General features: G+C 50.7%; 1 protein-coding gene across 1 annotated transcript in view; it reads right to left on the bottom strand.

Annotated features, from left to right (window-relative positions):
* Positions 1-10125: 10125 nt before the first annotated feature.
* MAPKAPK2 (MAPK activated protein kinase 2) overlaps positions 10126-20001 on the bottom strand; it is a 41182-nt gene continuing 31306 nt past the window's right edge. Inside the window, exons 2-10 of the mRNA XM_059488051.1 lie at positions 19536-19675; positions 16568-16632; positions 15184-15263; positions 13805-13931; positions 12890-12965; positions 12648-12772; positions 12302-12387; positions 11852-11932; positions 10126-11165 (exon numbers count right to left, since the gene is read on the bottom strand). Coding sequence (XP_059344034.1) covers positions 11022-11165; positions 11852-11932; positions 12302-12387; positions 12648-12772; positions 12890-12965; positions 13805-13931; positions 15184-15263; positions 16568-16632; positions 19536-19675 — 924 coding nt within the window. The 3' untranslated portion in view covers positions 10126-11021. The remainder of the gene's footprint in view (positions 11166-11851; positions 11933-12301; positions 12388-12647; positions 12773-12889; positions 12966-13804; positions 13932-15183; positions 15264-16567; positions 16633-19535; positions 19676-20001) is intronic.

The raw sequence follows: 20001 nt of genomic DNA, 5'->3' as shown, positions 1-20001 counted from the left end.
TCCCAGCTGATGAGAGGTTATTTATATGGGATTTATTTCTGGAGGCAGCAGGGGATCCCTGCAGGAATTGGATGTTCCAGAGCAGGGCAGTAATGCTGCTCCATGGGTTGCTCCTCCTGCTGAAAGCTCAGGCTCAAGGGCAGCCAAAGACTGTAAAATTAAATTAAGCTTCTTACAAAGCACATTAAGCTCCTGTTGAGCCCGTTCTGAGCTTGTCTTTCCCTCCAAACACCTTTGATGTCATAGGAGAAGCAAGGACAGCCCTGGAGCCAAGGACAACATCAGCACGGCTTCTGTCACTGGGTGAACTTCCATCTATTTATCTGAAATGATATAACAAGAAATCCTTTATTTTTGCTAATAAAGACTCTCGAATGAAGGCAGCCTCTGTCCTGTTCTTGTGGGCTCTCAGCTGTAAATCAGGTCCAGCCCTGGATGCTGTGTCTGGTGTCACTGGGCTGGGAGAGGGCACAGAGCCAGGTGGGAAGGACGCACAGGGACACCTTGCTTGTGTTAACAATCAGAGAAGTGAGAAAACCTGAGATCTGTCACATTTAAAAGCAAATTTCTCACCAGATTCCTGGCATTGATCCCTTAGAGTAGGGAAACACCATGGGAGGAGCAATCCCTTGAATGGTGCGATCCTCCAGCAGCATCTTCCCAGTGCTGGAGCTCTGTCCACGGGATGCGCTGCTTTTAAAAAACAGGGAAAAAAGCTCAAATGGCAGCTTGGAGAGCTGGGAGATCCAGGGCACCATCACAGCTGACTAATTCCAGCTGGAATCCTGGCACCAGCATCACCCAGTGTCCCTCCAGGCTGCACCCTGACCTGTGCTGGGTGTGGGCAGCAGCTCTGCACATCCCTCAGCTCCCAGCATCAGCTAAACCCAAAATATCAGTGTGCTGAAGATTGCAATGCAAGATGTTTCCAATTACCATCTGTATGGCAGATTACCTTTGTCAAGTGGGCAGTTTGCCTTATCTCTCTGAGTGACCACATTCGCTCCTCCCTCCAGGGGGACATTGCTGATAACAGCTATTGGATGTCCCTGCATGGCTGATAAGAACTGCAGCATCCCATTGGGAGATGTGAGCCCAGAGGGAGGAGCCAAGCATTCCTACCCGGATATAATCTGGAGATTCTGGAACACCAGCACAGCTTCTGCACTGGATTGCCCAGAGGAACAGCAGCTGCCTCTTCTTCCCCTGGATCTTCAGAGGCAGAGACTGCACCTTTCTCCAGGATCCCTGCTCCAGCAGAACCAGCCCTGACACTGCAGGAGGGCTGAGCCACAATTCCAATGGGACTGCTGCCAGCACCCTGACCCACAGGCTGTCAGGCTGGGTTCTGACTCTGGCAGTGTTGTTCTAGTGTACTGCATTGTTTATTTTATCCTTTTTTTTTTTTCTCCTTTCCCTATTAAAGAACTGTTATTTCCTGCTCCCATATTTTTGCCTGAGAGCCCCTTAATTTAAAATCTCTAACAATTCAGAGGGGTGGGGAGGGTTCACATTCTCCATTTCAGGGGAGGCTCCTGCCTTCCTTAGCAGACTCGCAGCTTTTCAAACCAAGACACAGTGTCTGGGGGGGAAAAAACCACCATAAACCCCAGCCTTTTGCTCCTCCTGGCTCCCCAAATTCTGCTGTGAGCCCCAGCAGGGCTGAGGTGGTTCCTGCCAATCTCAGTGGCAGTCTGGGTGTTACAGTAAGAGCATGAAGCCGTGGTAGAGATCAAAGGTGGTGGTTTCTGGTTTTGTTATCCCACAGAAGTTGGGTTTCCTTGCTGGGTATCCTCCCCCTGAGAGCACTGCCAGCTCAGCAACCCCAGTCCTGAGAGCCTAAATCACCTCCCAGCCTCTCTGTCTCAGGGCTGAGCTTCCACCAGCCCAAATTCTGCATCCCCACTGCTGCCTTGCGGGGAGCTGCTCCTTCTGCTTTTGCTTTTTCTCTCTTTAGAACCTTTCCTCAAAGCCCTGAGCACCCGGTGCGGTGCTTGCTGCCAGGGAAAATAATTCACTTTCTTCATCATCTGCTGTTGGCCAAGGTGAGGAGGGCAAATCCCAGCTGAACACCAGGGTGGAAGTGTGTCCTGAACACAGCAGGACAGACAGACAGACACCTCCTGAACACAGCAGGACAGACAGACAGACTGAGGAACGAAACCTCACTAGCCTCTTTCTTGGGACAGGAAAAAATTTATCTCTTGTCACAAGGAAGATGAGCACCTCCTCCATGAGCCTTCAGCCTCCCACAAAGCCCAGGGACAAGCCTTGAGGTGATGTGAGGGACCTTAAACACAAAAAGGGGCAAAATTAAAACAAACTCTGCTGTAACTCCATCTGAACTGCAGAAGCTTTCAGAACTTTCCTCATTTTGTTGTGGTTGTAGTTTTAACATTTGTTATTTAACATGAACTGGTTGCACTGCTCAGGCCCACGCAGCTCCTGCCTCTCTGTGCCCTAGATTTTGGCAGCACATGACTGAAATTGGGGTTTTTGCCGTGAAAGAGGCCGGGGGAGCAACAAAACCAGGGCTGAGAACCCCAGCTGGGCACATAGGTCATGGAGGGCACAGCCCTGGCTTTGCAGAGCTGCCAATTCCTTCCCTCAGGCGGTGAGAGGCTGAGTAATTACCAGAGCTGGATGCTAAAAACAGGACCACACTCCTGGTACTAAAGTGGTTTCAGCATTTATTATAATAAAAAGACCCAAAACAATGGTTACTAAAGTGGTTTCAGCATTTATTATAATAAAAATACCCAAAATAATGGGCACTAATGTGATTTCAGCATTTATTCTTGTCACAGACACATTTTATGAAAAATCCTTTCATTAGGATTTTTTTCTCCTGAGAAGCTGAGAGGCCTCAGGAACAAAATGTAAACAATGGTTATCTGCTGCTGTGGAATGCAACAGGTGCATCTGGGATTGGTCTCATGTGGTTGTTTCTAATTAATGGCCAATCACAGTCAGCTGGCTTGGAGTCTCTGCCAGAGACACAAACCTTTGTTATCATTATTTCTTTTGCTATTCTTAGGTAGCCTTCTGATGAAATCCTTTCTTCTATTCTCTTAGTATAGTTTTATATCATAGAATAATAAATCAGCCTTCTGAAACATGGAGTCAACGTTCTCGTCTCTTCCCTCAACCTGAGACCCCTGTGAACACCATCACAAGGAAAGGGATTCAATCCTGCCGCACCAACCTGGCAGAAGCTTTGTCCCATCCCTGCTGCTTCCAGAGCCTGTTCAGAGCAGGAAAAGAACAGGTGAATGGTGGTTATGGGGCAAGGAAGGCCACACCATCCTCCAGGTGGCTTGCAGGCAGAGCAGGGGCTGTGCGGGGCTGGTGGGAGTGGTGGGGACCTTCCCTGCAGGTTCTCAGCAGGTCCTTAGCAGGTTCCTAACAGATTCCCAGCAAAGTGCCAGGTTCTCAGCCAGGTGTAGGTCCTCTGCAGGTCCTCATCAGGTTCTCTGCAGGTTCTCACCAGGTTCTCTGCAGGTTCTCACCAGGTTCTTACCAGGTTCTCAGCAGATTCCCTGCAGCTTCTCAGCAAGTTATCAACAGGGTCTCAGCAAGATGCCAAGTTCTCACGACGTTCTCAGCAGGTTCCCAGTAAGGTACCAGGTTCTCAGCAGGTTCCCTGCAGGTTCTGTGCAGGTTCTCAGCAAGGTGCCAGGTTCTCAGCAGGTTCACAACATGTTCCCAGCAGGTTCTCACCAGGTTCTCAGCAGATTCTCAGCAGGTTTTCAGCAAGGTGCCAGTTTCCCAGCAAGGCACCAGGTTCTCAGCAGGTTCTCTGCAGGTTCCCTGCAGGTTCTCACCAGGTTCTCAGGACGGGACTCGGCCGTGCCACAGCCGAGCTGCTGGCAGCCACAGCGGCCCCAGAGCTGGGGGTTTCACAGTGACTCAGGGCTGAGAGAAGAGGAGCCTGAGCGGGCTGGGAGAGCAGCACCCACAGGAGCAGCACCCACAGGAGCAGCACCCACAGGGGCAGCACCCACAGGAGCAGCACCCACAGGGGCAGCACCCACAGGAGCAGCACCCACAGGGGCAGCACCCACAGGAGCAGCACCCACAGGAGCAGCACCCACAGGGGCAGCACCCACAGGGGCAGCACCCACAGGAGCAGCACTATCAGGAGCAGGCACCATTCATTGTCCCCTCTGCGCTCAGTCACTGCATCCTCACACAGCCTGGGCTCTGCACAGGACTCAGATCCAAAATCAAACCCCAGGGAGGCTCCTGATCACTGAATGGTTTGGATTGGAAGGGAATTTGTTGATCGTATTGTTCCTACCTCATGCCATGGGCTGGGGCACCTTCCACCATCCCAGATTGTTCCAGGCCACTTCCAACCTGGCCTTGAATGTTTCCAGGGACAGGGCAGCCACCACCTCTCCCAGCAGCCTATTGCAGTGCTTCACCACCTTCCTTTTAAAACGTTTCTCCCTTATATCTAGTCTAAACCTACTCTATTTTAATTAAAACCCATTCTCCCCTGTACAAGCTCCTCTGAGATGCTCATCCCCACCTTCATCAAAAGCCCCTTTAGGTACCAAAAGCCCACAGAGCAGCAGGGACAAGGTGAGGGCACAGAGCTGGCACCCTGTGACATTTCTGAGCGCCACCCCAGCCAGCAGTGCATCCATGTGTGACGTTAATTAACGTGTGACTAATTAACGTGGGTGTGGGATGTGGGACAGGCACTGCCCCTCCTGGGGCTGGTGGAGGCAGTGCAGATGCTCAGGGATGCTGATTTAGAGGTTCAACACCAGCAGTTCTCATTTTCTGCCTTGTGACCTGCTGCCTTCGGCCTCTTGGCAGGGTCTCTCCACCATTTCATCACACCCTGAAGCAACCAAACCATCTCCTTTGCTCCAGAGCTGGACTACAAAGTTCCTTTCCTGGCAGCAGCACCAGATTTACTTTTTCTCTGAGCTGAAATTCGGTTTCCTGGCTCTTTTGCAACGCTGGGCCCAGCTGCTGTGACTGGCACATCTCACACACCATCTCCACAGCCTGCTGGGGCTGATTTTCAGAGCTTTGCCTTTCCTGGTTGGAAAAGCCTGGAGCAGATTCCTGTGGGCTTGTTACACTTTGACGGGGCAATTTCTGAAGAAAACCCTACTCTGAGCGAAAATCACATCTCCTTCTTCTGCTTTTCCAGCCAGATTTCCATCACAGCTGTCCTTTTAAAGGCTGATGCCAATGGATTTTCAGAAATCCAGCATTTTCCGAGCATTAACCAATTTAGCTATATGCAGGCCAAGCTTTGCATTATTAAATCCTGACATTCCCCTGATGTGCTTGGTCCAATCCTTAATAAAAATACAACCATCAGCAGATTTTGCACAGAATTTTTGCCTTTTTGAGTTGTCCAGCTTACCAGGAGGTGTTCCCAAGGTACAGACCAACCCAAAGCAACCAAGCCAAATCTTCCTTGGCCAAAAGGAGCCCAGGCATGGGAAAACAGCCACCCTCATGGAAAAACAACCACCCTCAATGCTAAATCAGGGCAATGAACAGTAAATAATCACAAAACAAAGGGCAGGAGTGAAACAGCAACCAGCTGAGGGCTCCTCATTGCCGTTGCACAACGCTCCTTCCTCCTGCACATCCACACCAGCCACAGGACATTTTGTGCTCCTGGGGCTGTCCAGAGTTGACCAACACCATGGGAGCACAGCAAACCACGGCTGGAGGAAGGGGCTTCACCCCCATCCTTGCAAGAGTAGCAGAAATTTCTGGTGAGCACAGATAAGAACAGAGATCTTCGTGATTCATCCCCTCCCCAGTGATCAGCCTGGAGCACAGCCAGATTTTTTGATCAAAATCACCTCAAAAGCAAGAAATATATAATTTTTTAAATTTTTTTTTTCCTTAGCAGGAAGCTTGCTGCTAAAAATAAAGCAGGTGGGCTGAGGAGAGAGGGGTTATTTTTCTACTAACCACTAAAATTTCAAATGTTGCACTGAATTGTTCACTGATTCCCCTGGAGTCAGCAGGTCTCAGGTCCCCCCAGGTTTCCATGCAGCTGACTCCTGCAAATCATTGTGGCCATCACCTCCCTCAGGTCCCAGACCAAGATTTTGATTCTCAACCCAAGATTTTGCTCCTCAGTCCAAGATTTTGGTCCTCAATCCAAGATTTGATATGCTGGCTGCCCTTGGGTTGTTTTCCCAAAGGTGATGGAACCACAGAATGATTCTGGAAGGGATTTTGAATCTCATCTCCTTCCAGCCATGATGTGTGAATCCATCCCACCTTCCCCAGCACAAAACTGAATTCCTTCCTGCTGCTTTTCCCATCCTTACCTGCACAGAGCCCCCAGAATCCCAGCACCTCTCCTCTTCCCTCTCCGGCCGATTTATTTACAGCTCCCTGTGAGCAGATCTGCCCCAAAATTCGGGTTTCAAACCTAAAAGCACCAAAACACAGCCCAGGGTGAGTAAAACCGTTCTCACCCCACCCACACTGCCCCAGCTATTCCTTTTAGCACCAGCAGCTTCACAGAAACAGCCCCGGGTTTCACCCACCCAGGCACTGAAAGCAGTGACACAAAGAGAGAGCCTGTGGCCAAAACCCCACCAGGGGGACAATTCTGCTGGGGAGGGAGGGACAGGGGAGGGTGGAGGGGGTGACACCATGGGCAGCCTTCTTCTCCAGGGCTGGGATGGTCAGGAAAGCCTGGGAAGCTCCAGGACCACCATGGGAAGCCTCAGAACCACCCTGGGAAGCTTCATGGCCACCTTGGGAAGTTCAGGACCATCCTGGAAGCTTCAGGGCCACCATGAGAAGCTTCAGGACCATCCTGGGAAGCTTCAGAACCACCCTGGGAAGTTCCGGGACCATCCTGGAAGCTTCAGGACCACTGTGGGAAACTTTATGACCACCATGGAAAGCTCCAGGGCCACCCTGGAAAGCTTCAGAGCCATCATGGGAAGCTCCAGGACCATCCTGAGAAGCTCCAGCACCATCCTGGAATCTCCAGGACCACCCTGGGAAGCTTCAGGGCCATTCTGGAAACTCCAGAGTCACTATGGGAAGCTTCAGGACCACTCTGGGAAGCTTCAGACCACTATGGGAAACTTCATAACCATCCTGGGAAGCTCCAGGGCCATCATGGGAAGCTCCAGGACCATCCTTGGAAGATCCAGGACCACCCTGGGAAGCTTCAGAGCCACCATGAGAAGTTCCAGGATCAACCTGGGAAGCTCCAAGACCATCCTGGAAGCTTCAGGACCACCCTGGGAAGCTTCAGCACCATCCTGAGAAGCTTCAGAGCCATCATAGGAAGCTCCAGGGCAAGCCTGGGAAGATCGAGGACCATCCTGGGAGCTTCAGGACCACTATGGGAGACTTCATGACCACCATGGAAAGCTCCAGGACCATCCTGGAAGCTCCAGGACCATCCTGAGATGCTCCAGCACCACCATGGGAAGCTTCAAGACCACCCTGAGAGATCCAAGGCCACCCTGGAGACCTGGTGTCCACTGCTGGCTTCAACCCAGTGCCCAGCTGGTGGGAATGGAGAGGGAAATGAGCCGTGGGTGCCTGCTCTGCTCTTCCCTCCCCAAACAAGCACAGAAAACATCTCAAGCCACACATCTTCCCGCCAGGGTTGAGATTTGTGTCAGTGAGCACCGTAATTTCCAAAACAGGATCTCTGTAACAAAAGAAACCCAAACCTCATCCCTGCCCTGAGGCAAACTGAGGGTTCACTGCCAGGATTTGCGTTTGGTTAGAGAATCTTTGTTTGGGTTTTTTTGTTTTTGGTTTGTTTTTTTTTTTTTCCAAAACGTGGAACCTACGCAAGGCCGCGAGACCTCGGGGGATGGAAACTGCTGCGGGTGCTCCACACCTTCAACACATCTGGGTGCTGTGTCTGACACTGCAGCAGCCACGGGAGTGGCAGCAGGACCCAGCCTGGGCAGTGCCAGGGACCAGCCCCCGGCTGGGCAGCCCCAGGTATTGGGATATTTACCAGTACTGGAATATTTACCAATGGGAAAAATCCTGTATTGGGATATTTACCAGTACTGGAATATTTACCAATGTGAAAATGAGGTATTAGAATATTTTCCAATGTGAAAAATGCAATATTGAAATATTTCCCACTATTGAAATATTTACAGGTATTGGAATATTTACCAATGTGAAAATGAGGTATTAGAATATTTTCCCATGTGAAAAATGCAGTATTAGAATATTTTCCAATGTGAAAAATGCAATATTGGAATATTTCCCACTATTGAAATATTTACCGGTATTGGAATATTTACCAATGTGAAAATGAGGTATTAGAATATTTTCCCATGTGAAAAATGCAGTATTGGAATATTTACAAGTATTGGAATATTAACCAGTATTAGAATATTTACCAATATGAAAAATGCAGTATTGGAATATTTACCAGTATTGGAATATTTACCAATGTGAAAAATGCCTATTTTATGATTGGCTTTTTGCAAATATTAAAATGAATATTGTATGTGTTGTGTTAGAAAGTGATGCTGTGTTAATTCTCTTAAGTAGTGTGTTAAATATAGTTTTAGGTTATAACAAAATGTTAAAATAGAAACGATGCTATGTAGGATACTTTTTTCCTAAAGAAAGGACTCACACAGACAGCAGCCACAGGACGCCTGAATCTTTCAGAGAAAGAGAATTTACTGCTCCATTATCAGGAGAAATGAACTTCTTCCTGCCTCACTCAGATCAGATGACGCCGTCAGGATTCAGAGGAAGAAGCTGACACTGCCCAGGCAGAATCCTGTGTTTGAGTGGAATTTATGCATCATGGATGAGGTGTATGAATATGCCACAGGCTGTTGCTTTTAAGGGTTAATCCTCTGTTAACGTGGGGCCTTTTTCGGGCTTATTTTGCCCAGAGTGCTGGTGCAGTTTCAGTGTAGATGTAGTGTAATATAGTATAGAATAATATAGTACAATAAAGTCATTAATCAATTAATTAGCCTTCTGATATCATGGGGTCAGATGCATCATTTCTTTCCAGATGTTTTACAACGAGCCCCTTCCTCACCTCCCGCAGCAGCGGCAGCTCCCGCAGCCCCGACACCGGTGGTGGTAACGGGAACCGAGCACAGCCCCGGCGGCCCCGACACAGGGCAGGCACAGTGTCTGTCTGTGTGTCTCTGTGTCTGTCTGTCTGTCTGTCTGTCCCCTGCCGGCACCCGGGCATGGCACCCGCGGCCCCGTGTGCCACAGCATCACCCGCAGCATCCACAGCGCTCCACATCGTTTGAAGCACTCCACATCGTTTCACATCACCCCACAGCATCCACAGCCCCCCACAGCATCTACAGCATCATCAAGAGCCACAGCACCCCACAGCACCCCACAGCACCATCCACATCATCCACAGCCCCCCCCATCATCCTCATCAACCCACAGCACCCCACATCATCATCCACAGCATCCACAGCATCCACAGCACCCCACACCATCATCCCACAGAATCATTCCATACAATCCCATAGCACCCCACACCATCCCATAGCACCCCATAGCTTCCCACAGCATACACAGCACCCACAGCACCCCTCATCATCCTGCATCACCCCACATCCTACCAAAGCATCTCACATCACCCCATAGCACCCCACCCCATCCCACATCACCCCACAGCATACACAGCACCCCATACCCTCCCAAAACATCCCACATCACCCCACAGCATCCCACACCATCATCCACAGCACCCCATGCCCTCCCACATCACCCCATAGCATCCACAGCACCCCACACCATCATCCCACAGCATCATGCCATACAATCCCATAGCACTCCACACTAGCCCACAGCACCCCACAGCACTCCACATCATCCCATCCCCTCCAAAACATCCCACACCACCCCATAGCACCCCACAGCATCATCCCACACAATCCCACATCACCCCAGAGCCCCAGCCCAGGGGTGACACGTGCTGGGCAGGGATGTCCCTCTGTCCCCAAGCAAAGGGCTGTTGTGTCCCCAGAGAACACCCAAGGGGGGCTCAGCCTTTCTGGTGGCAAAAAGAGCAATTTTAGGGCACAGAGAGAGAGCAGCTGGAGCACTGTGGGTTCTTCACAGCCACACAAGCAACAGGAGAGACTGGGCGGCTCTTTAAGTGTCTTTAATCCAAAGGACTGAAGAGCAGACTGGGAAGATTAGTATAAGCCAACAGACAAAAACAATTTTAAAAAATTAAAAAAAAAAAAAGGGGGGGGGGGATAAAAACCAGTTTTTCAAAACAAATTAAAATTCCATACAGTGTCTAAAAAGATCACCTAAAAACTAAACCTTAAAAAATTGTTTTTCCCCATTCAAACACATTTAACGAAGTGACAAAATAATAATAATAATAATCATCATCATCATCATCATCATCCATGGACTAAAGACTTCAGAGCAGCTGCAGGCCCACAGACAGACACACACCCCACACGGACAGACAGACAGGGAGGGCTGGGGTGCTGCTTTTTGGCTCCTGTGCTTGATTTGGGACCCTCCCTCCCCAGGACAGCAGGACAGCTCTCTGTCCCTGGAGCCTGCTTCTAGCCAGCATCCACACAGGGAACACTCTGTCTGGGTTTCAGCTCTACAGTAGTTTTTAAAAAATATTTATATGTTCTATACCCTAAAAAGGTCACCACAGGAGTTTCCATGTCTTTGGAAGGAAGGAGGAGGAAAAGAAAAAAAAAAATATATATATATAAATCAAAACTGTTTCACAAAAGAAAAATAAAAATCCAATTATTGGCGGCGTTCACCTACAGGACGAAAAAATCCCTGGCTGCAGGTGTGGATCTGAGAGGGGGGAGGATCTCACCACCTGCTCCAGAAAGGTCAGAAACACAGGTGAGTAGCTAAAAATAACTAGTCTGGTATAAATGTCTGAATTCCATGCGCTCGATAGAACAGTCTGTTTCTTTTTGTCTTTTTTTTTCCTTAAAAAATATATATATATATATATTTATAGTTATTGCTTTCTGGAGGGCTGGTGGGCAGGGCCCTCAGTGGGGCAGCGTGGTGGGCTCGGGGGGGTTGGCTTTCTTCCTCCTCTTCATCAGCAGAGGGTTCGAGGAATCCTCGATTTTCTTGATCTTGATTTGTTCGTAGTCCACTCTCATGGTGGCCAGGGCACTGGTCATCTCCTCCTGCGGGCACACAGAGACATCAGCAAAGCCCTCCAGGGTGAAATATGGTCTCCTCAAGCCAGGTCTCTAAGTTCTTGGGGATCTATTTCACACCCAAATAGCTCAGCTACCTCAGAAGGAATAAAATGAGCAGGATGGTGTGACAGAATTCACTGGGGTTTTAGGATGAGGGAAGAGATGAGGATCTGACTCCATGTTTCAGAAGGCTGACTTATTATTTTATGATATATATTATATTAAAACTATACTAAAAGAATAGAAGAAAGGATTCCATCAGAAGGCTGGCTAAGAATGGAAAAAGAAGGAATGATAACAAAGGCTCTGTCTTGGACTCTCTGTCCCAGCCAGCTGACTGTGATTGGCCATTAATTAGAAACAACCCCATGAGACCAATCCCAGATGCACCTGTTGCATCCCACAGCAGCAGATAACCATTGTTTGCATTTTGTTCCTGAGGCCTCTCAGCTTCTCAGGAGGAAAAATCCTAAGGAAAGGATTTTCATAAAAGATGTTAACCCAACACAGCCACTCCACCACTACATCATGTCCCAAGTGCCACATCTATGCAGTTTTGAACACTTCCAGGGACAGTGAATGTGCCTGGTCTGCAGTGCCCAGGAGAGGACATTCCCCAGATGACAGAGGGGTGCAGAGCTTTGCAGGCAGGGTCAGAGGAGAGGTTTTACCTTCACATCCTCCCACAGGTCCTTCTCCTCCTTCAGCACACGGCTGGTGTGCAGTGGGGTCTGGGGCACCTGCATGGATTGCTGCCAGGAGAGGGGAGGAGCGTGAGCTGGGATGGATCCCATAGCATCCCATTAACCCATCCCATGGATCCCATGGATCCCATCCCATCCCATCCCATCCCATCCCATCCCATCCCATGGATCCCATCCCATCAACCCCATACCATCCCGTTATCCCATCCCATTATCCTCTGGATCTCATCCCATTATCCCATGGATCCCATCCCACTATCTCATCCCATCCCATGGATCCCATCCCATGGATCCCATCCCATCGCATGGATCCCATCTCATTATCCCATCAATCCCATCCCATTCCATCTCATCCCATCCCATGGATCCCATCCCATGGATCCCATCCCATTCTATGATCCCATGATCCCATCTCACCATGATCCAGGGGTGGTTCATGAACTCCGTTATCGTCATGCGCTGGGTCGGGTCTGTCTTCAGCAGGTTTCGGATCAGCTGCTTCACTGCAGGGGTTGGGGCAGGGTCAGGGGCCAGCAGCAGCTCCTGGGGGGCCCAGCCCCAGCCCCAAAATCCCTGAGTGCCCTCCCGTGTGCCCTCCCCTGTGCCACACACCTGACCCTGCACAAACCCTTCAGCAAAAGCCTCTCCAGCAGAGATGCAGATGCTGAGAGGTGACTCCTGCCACAGCCAGGGGTCTGAGCTCCTCCCAGCCCTCCAAAGGAGACCTCAGCCTGGGCACAGGCCCCACAGGGACCACGTTTACCTTCCTCTGACACCTCGGACCACTCGGGGTTGGGGAACTCGTACTGGCCCATCCGGATCCTCTTCTTCATGCCAGGAGAGATGGCCAGGCCGTGGTTGGAGTAGAAGGGGGGGTACCCACACAGCCTGCGCCAGGAGGGGGAACAGAGTCAATGTGGCACCCCAAAAACCTCCCCAGGAGCACAAGGCAGTGCAGGAGCAGGAGCTGAGCCCTGCAGGAGGGACAGGAACCCTCAGACTTACAGAATATACATGATGACACCCAGGGACCACATGTCACAGGACTTGTCGTACTTCTCTGGGCCCAGCACTTCTGGAGCTGGTAAAAACAGAAAGAAAATCCTAAATCTGAGTGTCAGCACTGGGTGAGAGGGCTCTGACACCCCATGGAGACATCAAGAGCCACTGTGGGAAGCTCTGCCTGGAGCAGCCCCCAGCTCCCTGCTGCAGGCTCCAGGAGACAAAAGATGGTTTTGTCACTTTTAACAGGGGGCACACTCCTACACCAACCCCAGGGCCAGCCCCCAGGCATTTACCTGGAAAATGAAACAGGAAAGCCTTATAAATATGATTGCCTGGCAAAAGATTTTGAGAATATGGAAACTATAAGCGAGATTGAAATGAAAGCGAGCTTTGAGATCCCTCAGTTACTGAATAACTGGAAAACAATGGTGTGGCCAGCTGAAGGTGATCCCCTTTTGATGGAACAACACCCTCTGCTTGCAGACAGGCCCAAGGGTCAGAGCAGACCCTACAGTTTGGCAGAAGGGCCCAAAGAGGAGTTTTTAGGGTTTAAAATGTAATACAATATGGTAATGTAATGATTCTTATAGGCTGTATGAAATGCTGCAGGATTTGTATCTTGGACTAGATTGGTTAGTGAGAATCAGAATATTCAGCACAGAAGAAGATTTATTGTATTGTAATGGGAACCTCGCTCTCTTACTTTCTTATCCTCTCTTTTACTCTCTCATCCTCTTTACCACACTCTTGCCTTCTCTCTCTTTACTTCTCTCAGTCCTGCTCCAGCTGTGGCTGGCAGCTCCCAGCAGGGCCCTGCACCCTTTGCAATAAACCCCAAATTCCAAGCCCTGGCTGCAGAGATCTCTCATCTCCATCCATCCCCAACCATCCTACCCCTGATGTTCCTCCACTCACCCACGTAGTAGGGTGTGTAGCAGGGCGTGGCCAGCGAGTTGTGCGTGGTGGTTTCCTTGGCGAAGCCGAAGTCGGTGAGTTTCAGCACGGCGTTGGGCCGCTTGGAGGTGTACAGGAGGTTCTCTGGCTGGGAACACACAGGGACAAGGAGTGAGCCATCAGGGAGGGTGACCCCAACACCCAACACAGATTTCCTGGGGAATGTTCCTCCTGAGGCATCCAGGATGCTGCTCCACAGGGTTAGGCTGTGCCTTAGCTTAGTGCTGAGCTCTGCTGTTGAACCCGGTCTGTGACCGTGTTCACAGTGGTCTTAGGATGAGGGAAGATATGAGGATATGACTCTGTGTTTCAGAAGTCTTGATTTATTATTTTATGATATTAAAACTATACTAAGATAATAGAAGAAAGGATTTCATCAGAAGGCTGGCTAAGAATGGAAAAAGAAGGAATGATAACAAAAGCTTCTGTCTCGGACTTTCTCAGCTCACTGTGATTGGCCATTAGTTAGAAACAACCAACATAGGCTAATCAAAGATCTACTTGTTGCATTCCACAGCAGCAGATAACCATTGTTTACATTTTGTTCCTGAGGCCTCTCAGCTTCTCAGGAGAAAAAGTCCTAAGGAAAGGATTTTTGATAAAAGATGTCTGTGACACCGGTCCTCTCAGACCCACCTTGGGTCACAAGCAGGAAATCGGGGATATGGGATTGAGAGGAATAGTGTATTTGTCTTTACAAACAAGCTGTGGGGCTGCTGGTAGATAAAACCTCTGGAGCAGCTCTGCCCCTTGGAGCAGAGTGAGCAGGGGGATGTGGAAACACACCCCCACCCTGCAGGAAACAGCAGGTTTGGCCATTTTACCAAGATTCAGACAGAAAAGGTAAAAGAAAGAGGTACCCAGACTGTCCATAAGTCTTTGTTCTTATTGTCTCATATTGAACTAAATCCTAATTGTCCAAATTTTTATTACTCTAATTATATTACTATTTTTATAACCATTTTATTACTATCAAACTTTTAAAATTCTAAAAACAAGTGATTGGCGTTTTTCACACTACACTAAAAAGATACTACACTATAAAGAAATGCTACAGAAAAACCCATGGCTGTCTCCAGACAGTCACAACACAGCTTTTTTCTAATCATTCAGTCTAAACACCCATCTTCTTCACTAAACAATCCCCATAACACATTCCACACATCCTAAACAACAGGAGCAGCAAGCAGAGATAAGAATTGTTTTCCTCTGAGCTTCTCACTGCCTTCCCCAGGAAAAATCCGGGGAGAGAGAATTATTATCTCTGTTCAGAGAACATGAATGCCTCATGGAGCAGCAGGGCTGGGCCCTGGCACTGCCAGGGGGGCTCAGGGTGGTACCTTCACGTCCCGGTGCGCGATGTTGATCGAGTGCAGGTACTGGATGGCTTCCCCAATGCTCTTCATGATCTCCGAAGCCTCTGAAGCAGCAAAGAAACCATCAGAAGCCTTCAGAAGCAAGTTAAAAAGGGCACTGTTCCCTGGGGAGCTCTACAAACCAGCAGCCAAAGAATCTGGCTGAGGTCAAAGGGGTTTGCTGTGCTTGCAGTCCCCCTGTCCATGGAGTCTGTGCCACTCCCCATCCCTGGGAAAGGAGGCTGCAGCTCCCAGAAACTCCAGGGGAAGGGATGGGGCAGAGCCCAGCCCCTGACCCTAACACCAAGGAGGGGCTTGCACTGTTTAGGCCACCCAAGGAGCAAGGAATGCAGCTGGGAAAGGTTCCTCCTTAGGATGGGAAGTCAAGGGGGCAACGGGCTCAGAGTTTGGGGTGTGTGGTTGCTTCTCCTGGTCAGAGGAGGAGAAGGAATGAGATCAATGAGATCTATGAGAACCACATGGTCTTAACTCAGTTCCCATGGACTTAACTTTTTGAGGGAGGAGGGTGCTTCTGACATGAGTGGGATGGACAGGAGTGTGGGAGCAGCTGAGAAAATACCCCCTAACCCTATTGTCAAGCAAACATGAAAAGCAGGGCCCCTTGCACCCACATCCCTCATTCCCTGCGTGCAGAACTCTGCTGGGGATCCAGAAGAGTCCCTGAGGGCATGGAGGGGACTGAAAGGCCAGCAGGGTGTTACACTGAGGGGATGGAGGGGACTGAGGGGATGGAGGGGATGAAAGGCCAGGGTGTTACACTGAGGGGATGGAGGGGACTGAGGGGATGGAGGGGATGAAAGGCCAGGGTGCTACACTGAGGGGATGGAGGGGACTGAAAAACCATGGTGTTCACTGAGGGGATGGAGGGAACTCAAAGGCCAGGGTGTTACACTGAGGGGATGGAGGTGACTGAAGGGCCAGCAGGGTGTTACACTGAGGGGATGATGGAGGGGGATGAAAGGCCAGGGTGCTACACTGAGGGGATGGAGGGGACTCAAAGGCCAGGGTGTTACACTGAGGGGATAGAGGGGACTGAGGGGATGGAGGTGACTGAAGGGCCAGCAGGGTGCTACACTGAGGGGATGGAGGGGACTGAGGGGATGGAGGGGACTGAAGGGCCAGGATGTTACACTGAGGGGATGGAGGGGACTGAGGGGATGGAGGGGATGAAAGGCCAGGGCGTTACACTGAGGGGATGGAGGGGATGAAAGGCCAGGGCGTTACACTGAGGGGATGGAGGGGATGAAAGGCCAGGGTGCTACACTGAGGGGACGGAGGGGATGAAAGGCCAGGATGTCACACTGAGGGGATGGAGGGGATGAAAGGCCAGCAGGGTGTGGGCTCATACCCCGTTCAGTGAAGGCCTGGTCTCCCCTGTCCTGGATGCGGCTAAAGAGCTCCCCACCATCCAAGCTGCAAGAGAGGAGATGCTGTTACACACCGTGGCTTGTTGAATTTGTAGGCAACTTCCACATGGGAAGAGATGAGGATCTTGACTCCATGTTTCAGAAGGCTGATTTATTATTTTATGATATGTATTATATTAAAAATGCATATTATATAAAATTATATGTTATATTAAAATATATAAAATAATATATAATTATATAGTTATATGATATATATTTAAATATATATTTTAATATATAAAATTATATATTATATTAAAATATATATTATCTAAAATTATAAATATATTATTATATAAAATATATATTATATAAAAATGTATATAATATTAAAATATTATATAACATTACATTAAAACTATACTAAAAGAATAGAAGAAAGGATTTCATCAGAAGGCCAGCTAAGAATAGAAAAGAATGATGATAAAATCTTGTGACTGACCAGAGAGTCTGAGACAGCTGGACTGTGATTGGCCATTAATTAAAAACAACCACATGACACCAATCACAGATGCACCTGTTGCATTCCACAGCAGCAGATAATTATTGTTTACATTTAATTTCTGAGGCCTCTCAGCTTCTCAAGAGAAAAATCCTAGCAAAAGGATTTTTCACAAAATATATCCGTGACAGTGGCTCCATCCCAACAAACCCTCCGCTGCTGAGCAGGAATCATTCCCCTTCTCCATCAAAGACCTTGGGTGGTGTTTTGGGGCATTTCAGAGCCTCCTCCTTCCCGAAAGGAGCAGGGCAGAGGCTCAGTGCTGGGCGGGCGCGGCCGCCCCAGCAGCCACAAAAACACATTTACAGTAAAGGCAGCAAATGTGGCTTGAAATTGGTGAGAGCACTCCCCAGCACACGTGGCCTCCTTTTGCTCACGAGCCAACTGCCTCAGCAGCACCATGACCCAGCACAGAAGTGCTGAGCGAAGCTCAGGGTGAGGCAGCAGCAGTGTCACAAAGGCTCCCCAAGCTGGGGCTCAGAGGCTGGACAGCCCTGCAGCACAGCCAGGTCCCATGGGAGATGCTGGAGAACCACTGGTGGGTTCCCTCCCCAGGTACCCTCAGGGGAAATGCAGCTCCCACAGAGCTCAGGACTGAGGTGCGGGAGAATTGCCCCTGAGAGCAGGGATAATGGCACTTCCTGGCCCTGCCTTATCTGCCTGAAGCAGGAACAGTTTGGCTTTCTCAGCGCTGATAGCATCTCCCTGACATTCAGTGACATCTGCAGCAGCAATAGCCTGCAGCCCCTGGGACCCTGTGCTGCACAGAGCCTGGCAGGAGGGATCCAGAGCCTGTCAGAAAGGATTCAGAGCCTGTCAGGAGGGAACCAGAGCAGTCAGGAGGGAACCTGAGCCTGGGAGGAGGGATCCAGAGCAGTCAGGAGGGATCCAGAGCCTGTCAGGGTGGACCCAGAGCAGTCAGGAGGGATCCAGAGCCAGTCAGAAAGGATTCAGAGCCTGAGAGGATGGATCCAGAGCCAGTTAGAATAGAACCAGAGTGTATCAGGATGGATCCAGAGCAGTCAGGAGGGGTCCAGAGCCTGTCAGGAAGGATCCAGAGTCAGTGAGGAGGTATCTAGAGCCTGTCAGGAGGGATCCAGAGCCTGAAAGGAGGATCCAGATCAGTCAGGAGGGACCCAGAGCCTGTCAGGAGGGATGGAGAGCAGTCAGGAGGGACCCAGAGCAGTCAGGAGGGAGCCAGAGCCTGTAGGAGGCATCCAGAGTCAGTCAGGAGGGATCCAGAGTAGTCAGAAAGGATCCAGAGCAGTCAGGAGGGATCCAGAGCCTGAGAGGATGGATCCAGAACCTTTCAGGAGGGATCCAGAGTCTCAGAACATGGATCTAGAGCAGTCAGGATGGATCCAGAGCAGTCAGGAGGGATCCAGGGCAGTCAGGAGGGATCCAGAGCCTGTCAGGATGGATGGAGAACAGTCAGGAGGGACAGAGAGAAGTCAGGATGAATCCAGATGGACCCAGAGACAGTCAGGAGGGATTCAGGGCAGTCAGGAGGCATTCAGAGTCAGTCAGGAGGGATCCTGAGCCTGGGAGGATGGATCTAGAGCCTGTCAGGAGGGATCCAGAGCCTGTTAGGACTGACCCAGAGCCTATGAGGATGGATCTAGAGTCAGTCAGGAGGGATCCAGAGCCTGTCAGGAGGGATCCAGTGCCTGTCAGGAGGAATCCAGACCCTGCTCCTGCTGGAAATCAAATCCTGCCTTGCCATGGACGTTACCCCAGAGCATCCCTCAGTCACACTGACAGTCCTGGGCACTCTCCTACCCCTCAGCCATTCTTTCTTTCTCTCCCCACTGCCTTCCCTTGCCCATCACTGGCTGCCCAGAGTGCCAGGGTGGTTCTCAGTGCCTGTTTCGCCACAGGAGCTGCTCTGGGGGTGCTGTGCCACGTGCCCTGGCACCGCTCCTGCACCCGCTGCCCCCCCGGGCGATCTGCCAGCTTGCCAGGGGAGAGGTTTTGGCAAGGAAACTGCATCAAATCACAGCTGCGGTTGGGATGTGGTTTCAATACTTTCCCCTTCATCCCTCCTCCTCGTCCCCAGGTTCATACCAAGCTCCTACCCAAAGCAGAGCAGCTGCTGCTGCTGCAGGCGGTGCCAGGGCGGCACCAGCGCTGCCAGCTCGGGCACTGCCCCACCACAGCCTGCCAGGAACCTGCCAGGAACCTCCCCCAGGTTTTGGTGGCCAAAGGCAGTTTGGTTATGACCCACCTGTAAGAAGCACAGGCCTTGAGCTGAGCTTTTTCAGGATGACTCAGAGCCAGCAGCCCTGGCTGTCCCCATCCCTCCAACGCCACCCTGCCATCCCCCTGGCATCCCCAGGGCTGGAAGGTGCCCGCCCCCCTCTGGCAGCCCCCCAGCACCCTGCAGTGCCCACGGGCCGGGCCCTCACCACTCCATGACGATGAGAAGACACTTCCTCCCCTGGTAGAGGTTCTCATAGACGTCCATGATGCGCACGATGTGCGCGCACTGCGACGCTCGCCAGTGCAGCTCCACCTCCCTGCGGGCCTTGGGGCAGTCCTGCAGCATCTGCGGGAGAAGGGACACGCTGTGAGCCCTGAGACACCCCCGGACAGCAGGGTCATCGCCCCCGGGTGGCTCTGTGACACGGAGACGAGCACCGGGTGCTCCCTGAGGGCGCACGGAGCGCTCTGACAATGCCTCCATCCCCATCTAGTGGGAACTCTGAGAAGCCGTTTGCCCTCAGCTTGCCCTTCCTGCCAAGGTTCATAAAAGCTTATTCGGGCTGCCTGCCACCTCCCAGTGTCCCACCAGCGAGATCTACTGCCTTTATGAGCCATTCTGCATCCTGATACCTCCTTTGCTGCACCCCTGGGTGCCACCGAGCATCCTCA

Source organism: Ammospiza nelsoni, chromosome 23 (assembly GCF_027579445.1).
Source record: "Ammospiza nelsoni isolate bAmmNel1 chromosome 23, bAmmNel1.pri, whole genome shotgun sequence".
In the NCBI taxonomy this organism is placed as follows: domain Eukaryota; kingdom Metazoa; phylum Chordata; class Aves; order Passeriformes; family Passerellidae; genus Ammospiza; species Ammospiza nelsoni.
The sequence above is the reverse complement of the archived record's forward strand: the minus strand, read 5'-3'. Positions and strand labels throughout refer to the sequence as shown.